At 37.7% G+C, this 19,979-nt stretch overlaps 2 protein-coding genes across 3 annotated transcripts; both read left to right on the top strand.

The window, feature by feature from the left end:
- Nucleotides 1-8,430: 8,430 nt before the first annotated feature.
- Nucleotides 8,431-12,243, top strand: LOC104896030 (hypothetical protein). Its single transcript, XM_010682708.4, has 4 exons — nucleotides 8,431-8,588; nucleotides 8,705-8,980; nucleotides 10,504-10,739; nucleotides 11,613-12,243. Exons 2-4 carry the CDS (start codon nucleotides 8,738-8,740, stop codon nucleotides 11,803-11,805), a joined length of 672 nt encoding a protein of 223 aa, XP_010681010.2. The 5' UTR covers nucleotides 8,431-8,588; nucleotides 8,705-8,737; the 3' UTR covers nucleotides 11,806-12,243.
- A 1,117-nt stretch (nucleotides 12,244-13,360) lies between these two features.
- On the top strand, nucleotides 13,361-19,000 carry LOC104896029 (uncharacterized). Of its 2 annotated transcripts, none has more exons than XM_010682706.4 (10): nucleotides 13,361-13,542; nucleotides 14,277-14,333; nucleotides 14,436-14,671; nucleotides 14,815-14,932; nucleotides 16,246-16,317; nucleotides 16,414-16,537; nucleotides 16,629-17,161; nucleotides 17,308-17,501; nucleotides 17,875-17,961; nucleotides 18,418-19,000. In XM_010682706.4, exons 2-10 carry the CDS (start codon nucleotides 14,319-14,321, stop codon nucleotides 18,518-18,520), a joined length of 1,482 nt encoding a protein of 493 aa, XP_010681008.2. In that variant the 5' UTR covers nucleotides 13,361-13,542; nucleotides 14,277-14,318; the 3' UTR covers nucleotides 18,521-19,000. The 2 variants fall into 2 exon arrangements, with proteins under 2 accessions (XP_010681008.2, XP_010681009.2); XM_010682707.4 differs by having other exon boundaries at nucleotides 13,364-13,542; nucleotides 14,439-14,671.
- Nucleotides 19,001-19,979: the final 979 nt, after the last annotated feature.

Raw genomic sequence — 19,979 nt, 5'->3', positions numbered from 1 at the left:
AATCACGAACAGCTTGTAAGTCCAAGCAACCTTGGAACTTACCCTGTGGAATCAGATTCGAACAGATGTGTTCCTTATACTCTTTCCTAGCACAAGTAACACCTTCCTTGGACGGCCCAAAAATATTCACCTCTCCGACATACAGTGCAAAACCCACCATGTCCACAACCGTCCTTTGGGGAGAGTTCCCAAAGATTTCATGCTGACCAGAGTCAAGTTTGACTGACCCAATTTGATGACGAAGACACGGAATTTCAGATTCAGATTGTGAGTGTTGACAGACTTCTCCCTGACGTAAACCACCACTCCAACCTAGAGTGCCTCTGTGCTCCACCTGTTTCTTAACACTATCACAAACAGCCAATGTAGCAACTCCGGACTCAGATAACGTAGACCCTTGCAACACATACAATGTCTCCCGTTTAACCCCTTTCAAAATCATCTTCGAACCCCTGTAGACATACAACCCTCCACCCTCACCTTTAAAACTGAACCCTTTCTTGTCTAACAAACTAAGTGAAATCAGATTCTTTGTGACCTGTGGAACATGCCTAACATCATTCAAAGTACAAACTTTGCCATCACATGTCCTAATTCTGATGGACCCTATACCAACTGTCTTACAGACCTCACTGTTGGCCATAGTAACACTTCCATCAACCTGTTTATAGTTATAAACCACTCCCTGCGCGAACGATATGACAAGACGCTCCAGAATCTAAAACCACACATCCCTACAATGTGACTGACTATTAGCTACTAGGGCCAGATCTTCCTCAGAATCACCTCCAGTTTCTGCCAAAGCAGCAGAACCTTCATTCTTGTCCCTCCTGCTTCTTTTTCTTAGGACACTCCCTTTTCCCAATGCCCCGTTTCCTTACAGTAATTACAGACATCACTAGATTTAGGACCTCTAGAAAACGGTCTCCTGGATTTTTTCCCCGAATTCTCTTGTCCATTACTACTGGCTACTAATCCAGCAGCCTGATCGACTGTACCTGTACTAGACGCCTTATGACGAATCTCTCTAGTATGCAGAGCAGATCTTACTTCTTCTAACGACAGACTATCTTTACAACAATAAAGGAATCCACAAAATTCTCATATATATAGGCAAAGATACCAAAATATTAAACAGCATCCTCATCATTACTTTGACATCCAATATTTCGCAGATCTAGCAAGATGGTATTTAATTTATCTAAGTGATCTCTTAGAGACGTACCTTCCTGCATACGCAGGCTGAACAGACGTTGCTTCAAAAGCAACTTGTTGGTTAGAGATTTCGTCATGTATAAACTCTCTAACTTCAACCATAGACCAGCAGCAGTTTCCTGCTCCGCAACTTCAGTAATTATGTCGTCAGACAGACACAACATAATTATTGAATGCGCCTTTTCCTCCAGAATTTCCATCTTAGCGGAAACTGAATCCGTTGCCTTCTTGGCCAACGGTGCCTACAACCCCTGTTGCTTCGATAAAGCCCGCATCTTGATTTGCCACAGAGTAAAACTATTCCTCCCAGTAAATTTATCAATTTTGACATTCATCCCAGACATCTTTCTCACACAGATCGATCACCAAAGCTCTGATACCAATTTGTTATAACGGATGTGAAAGAGAAACAAATTATGAATGCAAAAACAATAAAAACAGACAACAGATTTACGTGGTTCACCAATTTGGCTACATCTATGGCATAGAGAGAGAGAATATTTTATTATGTGAGGAAAACCATATTACAGAGAGAATAGAGTGAATTTTGTAGTCTAAAACCCTAGAATATAAATAGTGTATTTATATTCCCGTCAGAAAACGCGGTTCCGCGTTTAGCGGGCAGCCACCCGATCGGGTTGGGCGAACCCGCCCGATCGGGCGGTAATTCTTTCCTTCCCCAGCTTCGTTGCGCGCCCGGTCGGGTGAAGTCGCCCGAGTCGTTGTTCAGTGACTCGCCTGATCGGGCGAACCAGCCCGATGGCATCGGGCGAACTCCTTTCACTCCTATTCTTCAGCGCATTGCGGGCCCGATCGGGCGGCCTCGCCCGACCCGATCGGGCGGTACCCCGAAACTCCCTTTTGACGCATTTCTTCGAACACCTTCGATGCACAATGATTCAAGGCATATTTCTACACGCATGATATTTGCTATTTGCCATGGAGGTACACAATTACCTTTGACTGCGCTGACGACTAAAAGATTATCGTCTTCAATTACGATATTTTTAATATTTTGTTGGAATGGGTAGGAGCAAACCTTGGTGAAGAGCGGAAGCTCCGGCGATGTATGTTGAGGTCGTACAAGGTTGAAAGCACGGACATGTATAAGGTCTCCCAAATGGTTGCAAATGATAATACAGAGTGTCTTGACAATTGTGTCTAAAGGAAATGTGTTAACAAAAAAACAGAAGAAGTATGTATCAAACTAACATTTGAGCTTGAGCGATTGCTGGTGTTCAAGGTTGTTGTATGGACAATCATTATGACCTTATATGTGAGATTGTTTATTGAACTTTTTTTAGTTAATCTTTCATTATTATGTCTATCACTTTGTTTCGAGAGGAAAAGTTGTAATAAAATTTGTGTATTGCATAAAATTTTGGAGATTTTCGGGATTTTATTAAAAGGCATAAATGTCATCAAAGAAAGTAGTGGACTTCCAAATAAACGAGTGGCAAAACAAATTACATCCAAATTACAAGAGTGGCAAAACAAATTACATCCAAATTATAAGAGTGCCAAAAATAAATTAGAATCTTGATGTTCAAATTTGAGATTGCAGGTTTAAGGCTCATAATAATTATGTTTATAATTTAAGTGATTATTCACATATTATCATTAGCTAATTACCCCAGTTCATATATTGTCTTTCATTTTTCACCACCAAATTAGCCCACATATACGTAATTAGTCTATTTAGCTAACTTTAGTTATGTAAACAATTCAATGAGACGATGAATAACAATGTTCTCGGATGGAGAGGTGTGTGCTAGCTCAATGGAGTACCACCCCGATTTTCGGAATATTACCCAGGGTTTGAACCCTCATGCCTATAATATATTGGGGAATTCTCTTTGAGGTGGTAGTAGACGTTCAAGCCTGTTGTCTTCTAGGATGTTCAACCTTGTATAGTTGTACCCAACATATAAGCTTCTGTACCTTGCATGGTAGTAGCCTCGTAGGGGTTGGTAATCTAGCCAATTATCTCTCCTAATAAAAAAAAATGACAAATGTCCGCTAATGTTACTACCATTTTCGGATGCCTAGTAACATTTATTGTGGTATATTGAATTAAACCTCAAAAGGTTTAATTTTGCTTTAACATAAGGGTCCAACATAAATATAATGTCCACTAAGCGAAGTCAACAAAGATCAAGATCAGCAAAGGAAGACCACCAAGACTACGAAGAGATGAAGGTCAAAGGCATTAAAAGAACGAGCAATCAAAGGATAATCATAAGACAATTCAACATAAAGAAGAACATGCACTATATGGTGACAGTTATTCGGTGCCAGAAAGCGTCAGTTGAGGTTTGAATCAAGTATGATTCAAGCATTTTCCCTCCCTAACATGCATGAAAGTTATACGTTATATTTCTCTATAAATAGAAAAACTATCATCAAGCAAAGAAGACGAACAATCCATCACAACTACATTTCTTAATTCCTTAGCGTAACTTAGCGTCAGCATAGTTAACCCCCTTCTGGGATAGTTTATTTAGTTCCATAGATTATGTTCTAGCGCTACTAGATCTTTAATTCTCCAATTGGAGCAAGAAACTATGGAGGTAACAGCCTTCATATCTCCTCTTTAAGTTATCCAGCCTATTTATCCCTTATGTGTTATAAAATCCATCCTTAAGTTTGTGGCATGTATGAGAATTTTATACTTTAATTAAAAAGTTTAATTATTGTTTGTTCTATTTATTTTTTCGCCTGAAATTAATTTGTTGTAGTTTTTTTGATCACTAATTACATTGCAACATAGTACATTAGTAAGGTTTTTCCAATTAAAATCGGTAACCCCCAGGGATTAAATCTCCCAAGGCATTCAATACTAAACTATTGGTTGTCCATTGACTTGTTTGCAAGGTAAACGAATTGATTTTGCACCAACAAATTTTTTTGCGGCCACAGTGGGACAAGAAGATTCATAACCCGATTGCGAAAATTCTTCTTCACATTTTTGAAAACTAACTGTCAAAAACGGTTATTTTTGTTTTTATTAATGTTGGAAACACGTTTTAAGAAGAATAAAGAAGTTATTGCTCAAGGTGAATCAACTTTCCACAACAGGGAAACTAATAATTCTTCTATCCCTCTAGAGACAAGGGCACATGGTAACAATGGTGAACCAATTCACCATGGTCATGAGGAGTCGGTTGGAGAGACCTCATCAAGGGATGACTCATCTCTAAGTAGTACTGGTCGTGGACTTATACAACAAATGTATGGAAAGTTCACGGAGGTAGTAAAGAATTTACTATTTGAAGCTAGAGAGAGTCAAAGACAACAATTTGACTCTAACTACAGAACTCTAGCCCATGAATTTGACATAGTGTTCACGAATATCCTCCAAAGGATTAGTGAAGAGAATAGAGATATTAACTCTAGGAAAACGGGCATTACTATTTACCGCCCGTCTTTACTAAAAATAACTTGTAATTTTTTCAAGATTTTCGATAAATTACCCCTATGTATATTCACTCACTCTCTCTCTCTCCTACTCTGACTCTCATTCTCACTTTCTCTCACCTCACCCCAACCACCATAGCAAACACCATCACCGGAACCACCACCACATCGGCAACCACCACCGCCGCGTCAACAACCACGATAGAGGCAACACCAACACCACCATGAGACCCACCCCGCCGCCACCATCACAACACGCCAGAAAAAGCATGAGTTGTTATTTTTCGCCGAAAAAATCCACCACCCTCGTTGTTAGTATGTAACACATCGGAAAATTTTGTTTGATTTCCTCCACCAATTTTTTTTTGTTTTCTCCACGAAGTTCGTTTCCTCCACCGAATTTCGTTTCCTCCATGGAGGGAACGAAAATCCACATTGTTACCATGGAAACCCAATTTTATATAGTTTCCATGGTAACGAAATGGATTTTCGTTCCCTCCATGGAGGAAATGAAGATTTGTTTCATTTCCTCCTCCATGGAGGAAACAAAAATTTTGTTCCATTTCCTCGGTGGAGGAAACGAAAAAACAGTTCGGTACCATGCATTGTGGCGAATTTTTTTAAAAAAGACTAACCACATTTCGTTGGTGGTTGTCCGCGATAGTGAGATGGTGGTCCGTGGTGGTGGTGATGCACTAGTGTGGCTCCGGTGGTAGTTGTTTGCCGGTGGAGGTGGTATGACGACGGTGTTGGTATGTCGGTGGTGGTGGTGGTGGTACACTGGTGGTGGAGGTCTGAGAGATAGGGTGAAATGAAGTTGGATGAGAGGTGAAAGAGGAAGAGTGGGGTGAAAGGGGATGGTATGGGGGAATTTCAAGGAAAAAGTACGGGCGATTTTTAGTAAATAGGGGCGGTAAATAGCGATTGAGAAATTGATAGGATCCTTGTGGGTATCAATGATACTATCAACGCAACTTTTACGGCAATGTCTAATTCTCTTGCCACTTAAGTAGTTTCTTACCAAGAACCACTATTCGAAAAACACTATCAGTTAAATGAGAAACTAGTTAAGGCCTTAGAAGAGGTTCTTTTAAATAGAGCAAGGGGAAGTTATGACACAGCGCCAAAAGTTCCTCCACTAGGTTACCCTCCAAGGGTACATTTTTCCCACCCTAAAACTAGTGATCCAATTAGCCTAAGCGATCCACAAACTTCCTCTCATGTTCATCAAATAAGGGTAATACCCATGAGCCATGGAGAGAGTAATCATGGAAATCTTAAGAGAAGTGATGGAATGGCAGCGGGCGTGGAGCCAGGCTGGCACCAGGCATCAGGACATCATCAACCTTCGTTTTTCATGGGTGGTGGACATGTTGGTGACAACACACAACAACCTAGATCATCACATGGAGGATCGAGGCAGGATTCTTTTGTTGTAAACAACAATAGTATGATGTATGCCTATATACCTATGAGTCAACCAACAATGGCTGGTCCTCCTATACTTACTAAACAACCAACTATGGTTGGTACTCCTTATCATGGGAATGTTCCAGGGTTTGGTCAGCCACAACCCCCATTTGCTCAAGCAACTAGTGCTTATTATCAAGGGATGCGCACAAATGAACACACCTCCGCCACAAATGGCACACAGAGCAGCCACTCATACCTTCATGCACAATCAGAAGATCTCTATGGGAGGATATCAAAACCAACCTTTCAACCCTAATCCTAATCCTACATATGATCATGCAAGAAACATGGGATATAGGAATATATGGATATCCAGGAAGGCAGGGTCCATTGGCAGCGCAGGTTGAGACACTAGTTCAAAGGTTTGTGGGTGATACCTCCAGGAGGAATCAAAGGCAGATATGCCAAAAACCTTACCCTGAATGGATTGATAGAGCAAATCCATTTCTTAGAACTTTTAAGATATCTGACTTTACCTTGTTTTCGAGAATGATAGAGTTTATGCTGAAAAACATTTAGTTAGGTTTAATTGTAGTGCAGAGAAGCAGCTGACAATGATTTCTTAAAACTTAGGATGTTTTTCATGTCTCTTACTGAGACTGCTCTTTGGTGGTACACTAATTTACCACTTAATTCTATTCATTCCTGGCAAAATATGCAAGTGTAATTTACAAATCATTTTGTACGCATTCCAGGAGTGACGCTAAGTGATCTGGCCAGAATCCAACAGAAGTTAAGAGAGTCTATGGAAGACTACCTATCTAGATTCAAGATGGATAAGATTATGTTTCATGTTAGCATTCCTGAAAGAGAATTTGTACAAATGGCTCAAGAGGGAATGTGTTAATCCAGTTTAGAAAGTGGTTTGATGGTCATGTCTTTGGTGGTTTTGTTGAATTAGCAGAATTAGCCGTAAGGTATGAAAGAAACCAACAAGCTGAAAGTACAGCAAGGCCCCAAAGTTTCTTTGCTCGAAATGATGAGCCTTTCCGCTTTGAAACTGCACAAGAAGTTGATGTGGAAAAAATATTCATGGAGTACCTTACAAATGTTTTCCTTTAGAGAAGAAAGAGTTTTTGGCTCTAAAGGATATGAAATTTGGACAAAAGAGAACATATACTTTTGATGCCAAAAAAAGCTAATGCTATCTTTGACTGATTGTTACCTAACAAAAAGATAAAATTGGTAGGGAGACATAGAGTAACAACTGGTGAAAAAGTTAAGTGTAAAAAATACTGTAAATGGCATGATGCAATAATTTATTATTATTTTATTTAATAACTTATTATTATTAATAAATCATTCTTATGAATTTATTATTAATTAAATTATATTATATTATATTATATTATTATCGCTACTATTAGTTAGAATTTAATTCAGTTCGGTTGCAATCAGTTCAGTTCAGTTCAACCCAACAAGAGGTGGGTTGTTTGTTAACCTAAAACCCTAGCCGCCCTCCTCTCTCTTTTCTCTCTCAAACCCTAGCCTCCCCTACCTTTTTTTTCACCAATTAGGGCTGCCATGGATGATTTCATCCATGGTTAGCCCCTTCTTTTCTTTTCTTTTCAGTTTTTAGTTCATTTATTTATTGTTTTGTTAAATAAAATTCTCTTTATGAGATTTTCTCAAACCCTGTTTTGGGGTTTTTAGTCTCTTTTGTGGAGATCTCCTTCTCCCCTTATTTTTTTGGGTGTTTGCACCCGGTTCACCCTTCGGGCTACATCCGGATCGAGGCCAAGTTCGGGGTGGTTAGGTTCCATTCCTCTCCCAAGGGTGTTGCGGGGATTCGAACACGAGTCCGTCCTACCAAAGCCAGTCCCCATCACCACTGGACCAACACTTACTTGGTTCCTTCTCCCCTTATGGGAGTTGTGAGTATGGTTCTTTTGTCTTCAGGTAGAAGAATCTGTTCTCATTGTTTGAAGTTCGACACTAAACATGAAAGTATTGAAATCTCGGATGCGGTCAACATGGCTTAATCAAGAATGCTCTTCCCAAACTATGTCATAATGATAAACTTCCTCATCAATAGCCGCTTGATTCAGCAAATACAAGGGGGCTGAGCTGTATTGCTCGATCTGGTTCATTGTAGTTTCTTGGAAGATGAATTTGATGTAAACTTGTTTGATTGGATTTTGTTTTTCTTTATTACCTATTGTAGATGTCATGAAATTTATCTTTACGAAAAAAAGTTCGATTTATTTCACTTGTTTTATACCGAAAAGAATATGTCCTAAATCCTAGGAAAAAAAAGTTACCTAAATACTGAAATTTTAACACTAATGTCAATAAAAAAAAATGAAAAGAAAAGGGATTTCCCCCCTCTATCCGTGGGATTCCCATAACTTTGATAAATGATAAGAAACCAGGATAAGATATGATGTCCATTTGGAGGGACATTACCAGATTTCACTGAAACCCAACCAAAGCTCGGAAACTAGCTAACTACTGCTCAAAGACAATCAAATTTTCACTTCAAGGTATGCTCTTTCTATCAATCAAATCTCAATTAAAATTCTCAACTCAATTCTCTCTAAATTCAATGAAAATAATTAGTTGAATAGTTAAAAATCAATCAAATTGTGGGAATTTTCAGGGTTTAGTTTATGCAATTAGTATATCAGCAAGAATGGTAGTTCTGGCAAGCAGTGTAAGTATGAGTTCAACAACGGCAATGATGGGGAGTACCTTTCTTTATTCCCAACAACCTCAGAAACCCTTTTTCATTTTGCCAAAATCCAGAAACACTACTCATTCTCTCTCTCTTTCTTCCTTATCCATTGGTGGCATTCCTCCTTCCTCTCTTAGAACTCCTGCTGTCGCCGTCGCCGCTGCCGCTGATACCACCCAATCTAGTCCTTCCTCCACTCAGGTTAGCTTCCCAGTTCATAATTTTGTGTTTTAGATGTTACTACATTATAATTTGAGCCTACTTATAATGTTACTTGTTTTGGAGTATTTGTGAATTTGTTAGTATGGATTTTAGTGCTTTTTAAACTAGTTGATTCAAGCTAATGAAGCCTGAGAATGGCTGGAATATGAGGTTTCTCCATTTTTTATATTGCTTTGTAGTATTGATGAAGCTCATATATGTAAATCAATTATGATGATCAAATATGAATTGTTATGAGAAAAGCTTATATTGTTTAGCAAATCCCAATTTAATTAGTAACACTCAGCTAACTATAATTAACTGAAGTAGTGATCATTGTGGAGATTGCATTCTCACATATCCAAATTGGCCACTGAGAAATAGGTTATGGTTTTGGGATGTAGATGAGAAGATGGTTCCGGAGCTCGTCACCATATGGGCATATGGTCATAAATTCGTGAAGGTTTTCGTGGCAGTAGGAGATTGTGAAGTTGTTTGGTTGACGAAACCATAAATAATTAAATATCTATCATGCTATCAGCTTCTAAAACCTATGCAAGCGGCACTTTGTGCAGAACTAGAAGTTGCTATTGTTAACTAAAGTTTTTGTACTTGAAAGATTTAATTTCTAGGAAAGACAATAGTTTAAGAAGGTTCTGAAATTGAATCAAGGAAACAGTCAATACTCAAGTGTCCAGTAATAAGTGCTGCTTAGTGTTTTAATATTCTGACATGGGTCATTGTTGATGTTGCTGAACTAAGAGTCTGACTTGATTAATGAGCACTTTAGCTTTTCATCAACACCGAAGGATGGTTCAATGACGATCCTATAAGTGCTTATTGAAAGCATACACATATGTGCGTTTTCCGGATATAGCAGATCCTGTTCTGCAATGATATCTCCCAAATATTGCTATTTATTTGAGCTATGCTGAGAGAGAAAATCAGGGTTAGTAGCTTAGGCTCTGATATCGATGCTTGAATATGGCAATAGTTCCTAATGAGGAATGAATTATGATTTACACTACATACACAATGAGTATATACTTTGAACAAGAGAGTCCGAATCATGCACAATTCAATTAACTTTTTGCAAATATAACTAATTTACATATTAATTTACATAATTAAATTTACTCACTTTTCGAAATATAAATTGTTTCAGGATGATCATTTAAAGTATACTTTTCAAGATTCACACTATCGCTTTCTTTCTTATGTTTCTATTTTTCAGGATGATCATTTAAAGCATACTTTTCGCATGTTACAAACAGTCACACACTGCCTTGAATATTGCTTTGGATAGCAAGTGAACAACACTTTTCAATCTACTTGCTGCTTCTGTTCCCTTAACTTCCTCCCTTGTTTACCAGTTTGATTGTATGCATCTTTTTCTGATCTAATGCTGGTGTGTGGAGATTTGGTTCTTTTCAACTTGAAACATGCTCTTTTCCTAGCACTTTTGGTGATCATAAACTGCAATAGCTTGCCTGCTCCAATTACAATTTTCTTGTAATATGCAGGATCAAACAACTAAAAAATATTATTTTGTGGTTGCAAATGCAAAATTCATGCTTGATGAAGAGGAGCATTTCCAGGAGCAAATGTTTGAGAGGCTTCGCTATTTTGGAGAGCAAAACAAAGAGCAAGACTTTTGGCTTGTTATTGAACCTAAGTTCCTCGAGAAATTTCCTAATATCACTAAGAGATTAAAGAGACCGGCCGTGGCTTTGGTTTCAACAAATGGTACATGGATAACGTAAGAGGCACTTCACTAATGTTTTCCATATCCTTTAAAACAATCAAAAGATACTTTGTTACTTGTTCTTTGGTTTTGTTTGGTTAGATGGTAAATGATTTTCCATGAAAAGCATTATTCGAGGGAAAAAGCAATTTGAACTAGTTTTCCTTTGTTTATAAGAAAAGTTAGAGAGGAAAGGAAACATGTAAATGGATGGTAGAGGGATGGATTAAGGAAGAGAAAGGAGAACTCGGAGTCGAAGGTAAGGAATAGGATGTAGATGGATGGATAAAAGAAGAGAAAGGAGAAGGTAAGGAATAGGGAGAAAATTGTGGAATTCCTTCCTTTTGGAGAAGAAAATGTTTTCCGTCCCCCAGATTACTCTCTTCCACCATATAAAAACAAAGAATTGAAAATGAGAAAATTGTTTTCAGGGCTTCCAACCAAACTCTCTTTCAGCAATAGGTTTTTCAAGATTTTGCATTGCGATGTACAATCATGATGCATGGGCCTGGGGGGGTGTCTTGTATGTGATTCTTAATGCGCTGTTCGATTTATAGGCATTGTCTTGTACTTGACAGCAATAGTATCAACTTCTGAATTGAGGAACTAGGGCCTAGATATCTTAATGCGCTGTTTGATTTATAGGCAGTGTCTTATGCTTTGTTTTTCTACATGAGTTCGGCTATTTACAGAATATGACCTGTGGAGAACAAAGGGAGCTGAATAATTTTGTGATTTCATAAATCCCACGACCTCCTCTCTCTTGTTCTCACAGAACGCTTCTTTATAAATGTACATCAACTACTTGGATCATTTTTATCTTCTTGCAGTAACCTATCTATTCAGAAGTCAACCTTATGTGACACCGCCATAGTTATATTTTGGCAGGTTCATGAAACTGAGATTGGATCGTGTTTTAGCGGAAAGCTATGAAGCTGACAGCATAGAGGAAGCATTGGCCTCAAATCCCACTAAGTTGGAGTTCGAGGAGCCAGAAAAATGGGTGGCCCCATATACAAAGTACAAATCTGGCTGGTGGGAGTCGTTCTTGCCTCCTGGATCCCAAAAACCTCAGGCTTAATGTGCATTATCCCCCAAAATTTTCCAAATTGTGTAGAAGAATCAAATATCTAGTGCTCAGTCGCATGGATGGTTGAGGTTTGTCGGGTTGTAAACCCTGTCGTGGATAGTACGAAAAACCTGATTCTCATCTTTACTGGAAAGATGGGGACAGGTTTTGAAGCTGGTGAAATCACAGTGACAGCAGTTGAGGATAGAAAATAATGCAATGTTTGTGTTTGATTTGGTGAGCGGCTAGAGGTTATGTGGTGTTGTTGATTGATAGTTCGTATAGGTGGTGGTATTTTTAGGCAATGTACTGATTGTTTGACTACTTTTCCTTGATTTCTTGTATTTCAAATTTTATAGGTAATAGTATTTTCTTGTATCAGAGATCTTGGTAAGTGGTGATCTTGAGGCAATACCACCAATTGGATATATGGGCCATGGTTCATTGACATTGAAAGTTAGTAACTTGCACATGTGATTGGTTATGGATCCATAGGCAGCCTATAGTCATACGATATCAGCCTAGGTTGGTGTTACTAGTGACGGAAGGTTTTTTTTATATAAGGTAAGTTGAAGTCTCTTGCAAGTACGGGGAATTTGGGGTTGGGGACCCCTCTTGCAAGGGGTTAGACTTACTCTCAAGACCCCTGAGATCGAAGGTGACCCCTATTGCTTATTAGTGAAGGAAGTTGTGAAAACATAACTTTGACATATTTACCTCAATTTTGACCTACCTTTCACAAACTTCGTGTGTAAGTTAGTGTTGATTATATAGTGGAAGTCTGACATATTACGATCTTTGATGTTGCTACTTATTTCGGTCAAACTCTTATTTGAGAATGTCTAATAAAAAGGTTTGTGTTGACTTGTTAACAATTACATTTTCTAGAAAATATTATTTCTCATAGTATGGCCAACTATCAAGGATTCAAGGTCTCTATTGGAAGAGTTCCATAAGGGGTTCTCAAACGGAATAAACCAAAACACTACCATTATTTAGCTTTAATTTTTTTTAATGTTGTCACTATTTGACTAATAACTCACTTGAGGGATTATAAGTGTAAATTCATTCTCTCAACCTCAAATATTTCAAACAAACTCTCAATTTTTTTATCATCTACCTAATATTCCGCTAAAAATACCTCTTTAATTATTAACAAATTGAAATTACTATTAATAGTAAATCAAACAGATACACCCATCATCTTATATTCCTTTCATCCCACCCAATATTAGACCCCTAAAGAGAAGGAAATGAGAAAATTGTGTGAACACCAAGTAAATATCACATGCTAAATAAAGAATAATGTAGATCCACCACAAAAGAAGAAGTAAAAAAAAAATTGACACAATAATCGTGGAGAAATTAGTTTCCCGCTATGAAGAAACCGTCATCTCCGTAATCGTAATCCATCGGTCTTTAGGCAAGACCAGAATCACAATCACAATACAAAGATACAACAACAAAAACAAGCACCATGGGAAGCAAGACAAAAAAGGCAAAAACACAAATTATAAGAAAAACACAATTATTAATATTTTTTACTCCTAAAACCGAAACAAAAAAAGGAATAACGAAGTTGATAAATGATAACAAAAGATCAGCCGTTCGATTCCCACGACTCCGTATAAATCCTCTCCCTCTTTCATTTTTTACCTTCTTTTCGATTTTCCCCCTTTACATCGAGGAGAGAGAATCATCGAGCTCGTTTTCAATTTGCGATTCTTGCTCTTCTCAACCTTTCTGCAGGTTTGTTTTCCGATCTATCTTTCGTTATTCGTTGCCCTAATTTTTAGTGTTTTTTTTATATATATTATCCGATTTCTTGATCGGATTACATTGCGTTTGTTGTGATTCGGAAGTAAATTTTTTATATTGATTGAGGTTTTTGAATATCATAAAATTGTGGATGTTTTCGGTGTTCGATTGGTTGTGATTGATGATATTAAGCTCAGCTGAGTTTATTCGTGAAGGAAGTTTATTTTTGGTTGATGAAAGTTTTTTGTTGTTGTAATTCGGAGGCAAATTTTTGAGTTTCTCTTTCTCATTGATTTAGGTTTTTCGTTATTTATGAAATGATATAAAAAAAATTGTGGATATTTTTGGTGTTCGATTGGTTGTGATGACGATATTTAGCTCAACGGAGTTTATTCGTGAACGAAATTTAATTTTGGTTCTTGAAAGTTTTTTGAGAATCTTTGTATTTTCTATTTTATCATAGTTAATTGTTTGAATCAATTGGAAATTTGTAAGTTTTTATTAATCATTACAATCAATTGGAATTTTCATCAAATTAGGGTTTCAATGTCTAATACACTGTTTTCTGAATTCGTTTTATTTACTTTTCTCTATCGTGTAATTAGGTTTTAGAAGAATGTTTTTGTTTTTATCGTCTAAGATACTGAAATTCATCATGTTATCATATATGAGCTGATTTTTTAGTTAAATTGCTTATGTATTGCAATGAATTGGGGGTTTTTCAGGAGTAGTTGCTTTCAGCAAAGGTCCTTGGAGGTTCAAGAAGTATGCAACGCTATCGGGTGAGTCCTTATTGGATCTAGAATTTAATTTGATTGTATGGTGATTTCTGCTGAATATTTAGTTATTATTGTTGGTTGTAATTATTTGGATTTGTGTGCTAGAAGGACGAGGATTTGGATGAATATGAGGATGACTTAGAAGATCAATATGAAGATGCTGATGAAGATCAATACGAGAATGAAGATGAAGAGGAGGAGGAAGAGAAGGATGAGCCTTTGTCCAAAGAGGCAATTGAATACCTTGAAAATAGGGAAAAAATTAAAGCAAGACACAGGTCAATTTTACGGAGGGAGAATGGCAAGAATGGTGCCACTATTAACCACTTGAAATTGAGCAGGTATGCGTGGTGGTGATTTTTTTTTTTCTTTTTTGAGTGCATTTTTTTAGGTCTTGGCAAATTGTTTTTGAAGATGATTGTTGGTTTGTTTGGCTTCACTCCTAATTAGTTATTCTTTCTTTCCTTCTCTTTTTTTTTTGCAGTTTTGGGAATTTTTTTGGTCCCTCTCAGCCAGTGATTGCTGATAGAGTTATCCAAGAAAGCAAATCATTATTGGAGATTCGGCATTTGGCACCTAAAGCATCTCCTTGTCAAAATGATGTATGTGTTTCTGGTCAACGTAAGTTGCTGCTGTGTGATGTTGTCTTATGGTATGCATAAGCGTCATTTGTGATGTCTAATGTAATAATGCACCAGACCTTTAGGCTTGGCCTGTGCTTTCTAGAATCGGGTTGCTTAGTGTATCGTAATATGTACTTTACTTTAGTCCAAGACATCGAGGTGCCACACCAATAGGTTGATGATCTTTAGAGTGCCCCACAGCCGTTCAGGCCCAAGAGTCGCTCCTATGTTTGTGTTGTTTTGTCTTATGATTGTTTTATTAAAAAATTATGGATCATGGTGCCTTTTTATATGATATGGTGGTATTGGGATGCCTTGTTGTGGAAATCTATGATTGCTTATTCTTTTAATATGTTATTTTGCGTCTTATAATCCCTCAAGGTATGTATGTCCCTCTGGCCTAGTGTGTTTTGTCGCTGTTTGTGAAACATTGTTGACTTTGGAACTTGTTAGATATTAACTTTGGGATGCTTAACATCTATTAAGAAGCTGCTTTGCATGATGTAGAACATTCGATATTGACCGATTCATTGGTTGCAATGACACACTGTCTGGCCATGATGGTGGCTTGTTCAACATTAGACTCATATAGCACGCTCACATGCCTGAGTTATGACTTTGACACATCCTGGATATAGGATGATATCAGTATGGTGCTTAGTAGTTTATTCAAATATTTCAGTGGAAGTAGTAAGGTGATGGAAAGGAAAGGAAGAGAATTGCTTAAATAATGAGGAACATGGCAGCCTTTAGATGTTACTTCTCCTTAATTATTTCTTCTTCAGAGTGATGTCTTATTTCTTCCCATTTTAATATCTTATTTCCCAATGCAGTACTACACAAAAACTTATATTTCCTTCTCAATTTGTGGGTAAGTCATTCAGGAACAATCTTTAAAATACAGGGACTCTTCCATAATGGTGTGGTTGGATGCCTGTTGACGTTTGCTTTCTTCCGGGGGGGAGAGGTGTCGTTATCCCTTAGTGGCTTTTTCTTTATTGTATGTATCGCTATGGTGGCTTTTTTATTGTGACTTAGAAAACTTTGCTCCTAGAGGTTGCTTGTAGCCTGCTCCCATTGGATGTAACTTCAAACTTTCAACTTTATTTTGTGAACACTTAGCTGTAGCCTGATACTGTTAATTTTAAGAACAAGCTTACAGGACTTGGTTTTCTAAGAACAGATACTGAAATGAAATTTGAGTTTCATTTGTCGTTTTCATATTCGAGAGTGTTCTGTTTTTTCTGTGTCCTTCATGAAACGTCACCGATTAATTGCTGACTCCACTGTAGGTAAGAAAGGTTAGTGTATCATCCACCACAGCATCAAAAAATGGACCAAGCATCAGGCCTCCTCCAAAACAGGTTTGGACTTTTGCCTGTGTGCATGTTTTATCCGGTTTTGTTTCTATTTATATTAGTTGCTGTTGCTTTTTTCTGATTGGAACTTCGTTTGTGCAGGTTAAATCAAAAGTACAGTTGATGAAACAAACTAGAGATTATTCTTTTCTAATGTCAGACGATGCAGAGATTCCTAAACCAGCAAAAGATCCTGGTCCGCAGAAGTCTTTAGTTTCAAAGCCTGGTTTGTTCCTGCTTTATAATTTATTATGCTTTTACCCAATTTAATATGTATGCTATATTTTATTAGCAAGACTTAATTAGGGTTCTTACAGGTCATGAAGATGTCAGATCAGCACAAGTTCGAGCAAACAGATATGAGCCATCTTCACATTCGGGTAAAAAAAGATATGATGGGTCGGAACAAAGGAGGCCTTCTTCCGGGAGCTCCCAGGTGCATGATTACCGTAATGCACCCCCTCAGAAAACCTCTAACAAGGCTAATCTTCCTTGTGATTCAAGAAGACAGCTGGATTTGAGAAAGCAGTCCCAACCTAGTAAGCAGGCAGACAGAAGTAGTGGAAGTGGTTCTAGACCTACTGTGCAGAAAGGCTTGCCCCCAAAGAAACCATTATCTTCCAGTGACAGAAAATTGCCTGCTGGTTCCTTGGAGAGAAAATCTTGCACTGCTCCTGTGGGAATTAAGTCTGGTGTTGCAAGGACTTCTACAATTGATCGGCAGAGACTGCCTATGGTAAAGCCTCAGGCCTCTGGTGTAACTAACCGTTTTGAGAATAAGAGGGATGTTCAGCGAAGTTCAGAAAGCAAAATGGTGAGGAAGGAGAATGTTGGTGCCTCGAAATTTCAGGTGCTTGCCTCTTATCTAATGCTATATATGCCTCTGATTTTGTTTCAAGTTACAAGCAGGTCATAGTTTTTTTTTTTTTTTTTTTTTTTTGAAATCTCGTTGTATATCTTTGTTAAACAAATTTGGTTTTGTTAATATTTTATCAGATGGCGAGGCAACCCAAGCAAGGCTCTCTTCAATCGAATGTGGAGAAGGGCCACCACATCAAGAAGCAAATGCCTGCTGGACGGTCACACAATTCACCTGCTGTCCTTGATAACAATAGTAAGAATAAAAAAAGAAAGGCTACAGAATCAGAGTCCGACTTTGACTATAGGTCTGCAATTAGGGATATATTCGGGTAAAGTTTCTCTCTTAAGTGTTTAGCTCTTTCTATAACTTATGTTCTGTTAAATATCTTTATGCTTCGTTGGTAAAGTTGGTGCTGGTAGGATGATTGTTAATCTTCTTCTTTTAAGTAATTCTACAAATGCTGTTTTTTGAAATGTTTCTCGTGCACCTTCATTGAACAGTTACAAATTACTGTTTACATTTTTTCTAACCTGCTTCCCATGTGGTGAATTGAGTTTGGGGCGTGGTGGGAATTGGAACTTTCATATGTTGCCTGCTGTTCAGTGTTGTTTCAAGTACTATGTTCTCTTTCTCCCCACCCTTCAAGTGAGTAACTGTTTATTATTAAGCATGTTATCTGATCTAGAGTGATTCTTGTGTAGGTATCGTCCCCAGCGATATCATGACGATGATGATGACAGTGATATGGAAGCGGGATTTGATACTATAATGGAGGAGGAACAAAGAAGGTCAGTATCATTGATGATCGCCCATTTTTGAGTTGAGAATAGAAATTTGGCTTCAATTCTGCGTTTAAACTTGTTGTGGATTGGTCAGTGTGCTTCCCTGTGACCACCCCGCCCCCCTTCCAAAAAGGGTGTATGTGAAATTCCTTGGGATATATTCGCGTGTCATATGTTTGTAGCGGGTCCCACCATCCTCCTCTCTCCAGTTCTGTAGAAAGCATGTTATCTAAATTCCCTTTTTCTTTTGAAAAGGGAAGTTCTATCATTTTGACATTCACTTCAGAACATTTCTTCCCCTGACTATTCAAAATGGTCTTTGTGCAAGGGAATGCCACCAATCATGGTTATAAAGCTTGACGGAGTGTGCTTATTATTGTTAAAGAATTCTCTATCTTGTTGCACATACCGGTTTCTCTCTCTGAGTTAATGTTTTGTGTTTTTCCTTTTGTTTGATTGCAGTGCAAGGATAGCTAAAAAAGAAGATGATGAAGAATTGGTCAAGATCCTCGAAGAGGAGAGACGGGAAGCGCTGAGAAAAAAAGCCAAGATGCGTCGGCGTTGATTGTTATTAGGAAGTTGTGCTGTATTTATTCAGTTTTTTTGGCATTGGCAATTGGTTTTACATGTGACATGCCATTCATCAATTGTATTTCGAGTAATGGCAGTCAAATCCAAAGTCACTTTGTAGGATGGGGAAGGGTTTGTGACAATATTTAGTGGGCTTTTTTTTTTCCTTTGCGAATTGGCCGCACTGGTGGAGTGGTGGGGGAAATTTTGGAGAGGTAATTTGATCACATGTATATCCAATAAAAGATCATACAGATCTTTGGTTCTGTATTCGGAGAGGGGAAAAAAGGTTCCTTTCTGTTCCGAGAGCTCATGTCAAAGCCTAGCATACTGATTAAGGTGTGTTACTTCCAATTAGATGCAAGTTCAAACTCGTGTTTTTAGTGTCATCAAACTCGTGTTTTTAGTATCATCTACGAACGACGAATATTCTGCTTGTACGAAATACAAAGTTCAGTGTAGACTTGAGAAACAATTGCGTTTGTCTTTTCTTGCCAGTTTGTGAGTTTACACGAGTAATGTCGGGTTTCTTACATGCTTTTACGAAAGGCAGAAATTTGATGTGTTTTCTCCTTTTCTTTTTCTTTTTACCATAAGTTGTTCTGGTTGTTGACGATTTGGAGTATCTATTATCGATTTATCGTTGTACTTGAAAACTTCGTTTTCACACTTCTTAAAAAAAAGGATTTATTGGTGAACATGCAAACTAGTAGCTAGTGAACATGTAATTCTTTGAAGAGACTAAGGTAAGGAATTCTAATGCCATGGATCTTTTGATAAAGGACGAAAAATTCAGGAAATCCACCAATGGAAGAAAACAACCAAATTTAATGGAGCTTAGGAAGAATTAAGTAGAAAGTGTTACTTAGCTTGCAGGTAGACGGAGCATGGAGAGGTTCCGCTAATGCAAAGAATTGGGTGCAGCTATAGCTTGGGTGAATGAGGGGGACGAATCGCTTAATTATTCAATTAAAATATTCGCTTCCTCTCCAATTCAAACTGAAGCTTACATTGTTCTAAGAGCATTCTTAATGATGAAAAAAAATGGTTCATGAGGATGAACCTTTTTTTTTTCTTAATGATGAATTGGGGAATGGTTGGCACGTGAATCAAGGCTCATCAATTCGGAAATCCAAATTGGTTCATGAATTATAAATGAAAGCCACGCTGGAAGGGGAAAGGGAAGAAAATGCTTTAAAAAAAATAAAGCGCCACATGTCATCTCTTCAATGGTGAGAACAGCTCACAAAAAGACAAAAAGTCTGGAAAAAAAAACTGACGCACGTCAGTTTGTTCCATGCAATTATTCGATCCTCTCACATCTTGCCAAGTGGTGTGTTTCTATTGGTCCTCTTATTATTAACGTTACAATTTTTGTAACGTTAATAATTCAAAAAATACAATTTGAAAAAAAAAACATATACCAAAATTCATAATTTTTTTTCTCTATAAAT

This window comes from Beta vulgaris, chromosome 6 (assembly GCF_026745355.1).
Source record: "Beta vulgaris subsp. vulgaris cultivar EL10 chromosome 6, EL10.2, whole genome shotgun sequence".
NCBI classification, from domain to species: Eukaryota; Viridiplantae; Streptophyta; class Magnoliopsida; order Caryophyllales; family Amaranthaceae; genus Beta; species Beta vulgaris.
Note: the sequence above shows the minus strand (reverse complement) of the source record. Positions and strands in the feature narration are given on the sequence as shown.

What these genes read in the sequence shown, in the direction of transcription:
- LOC104896030 (XM_010682708.4), top strand. Translation starts at nt 8,738, where the DNA reads ATGGTAGTTCTGGCAAGCAGTGTAAGTATGAGTTCAACAACGGCAATG. An exon ending in CTAGTCCTTCCTCCACTCAG is followed by an intron (nt 8,981 to 10,503) that starts GTTAGCTTCCCA and finishes TGTAATATGCAG; the next exon opens with GATCAAACAACTAAAAAATA. An exon ending in ACAAATGGTACATGGATAAC is followed by an intron (nt 10,740 to 11,612) that starts GTAAGAGGCACT and finishes ATATTTTGGCAG; the next exon opens with GTTCATGAAACTGAGATTGG.
- LOC104896029 (XM_010682706.4), top strand. An exon ending in TCAGGCCTCCTCCAAAACAG is followed by an intron (nt 16,318 to 16,413) that starts GTTTGGACTTTT and finishes TCGTTTGTGCAG; the next exon opens with GTTAAATCAAAAGTACAGTT. An exon ending in GCAATTAGGGATATATTCGG is followed by an intron (nt 17,502 to 17,874) that starts GTAAAGTTTCTC and finishes ATTCTTGTGTAG; the next exon opens with GTATCGTCCCCAGCGATATC.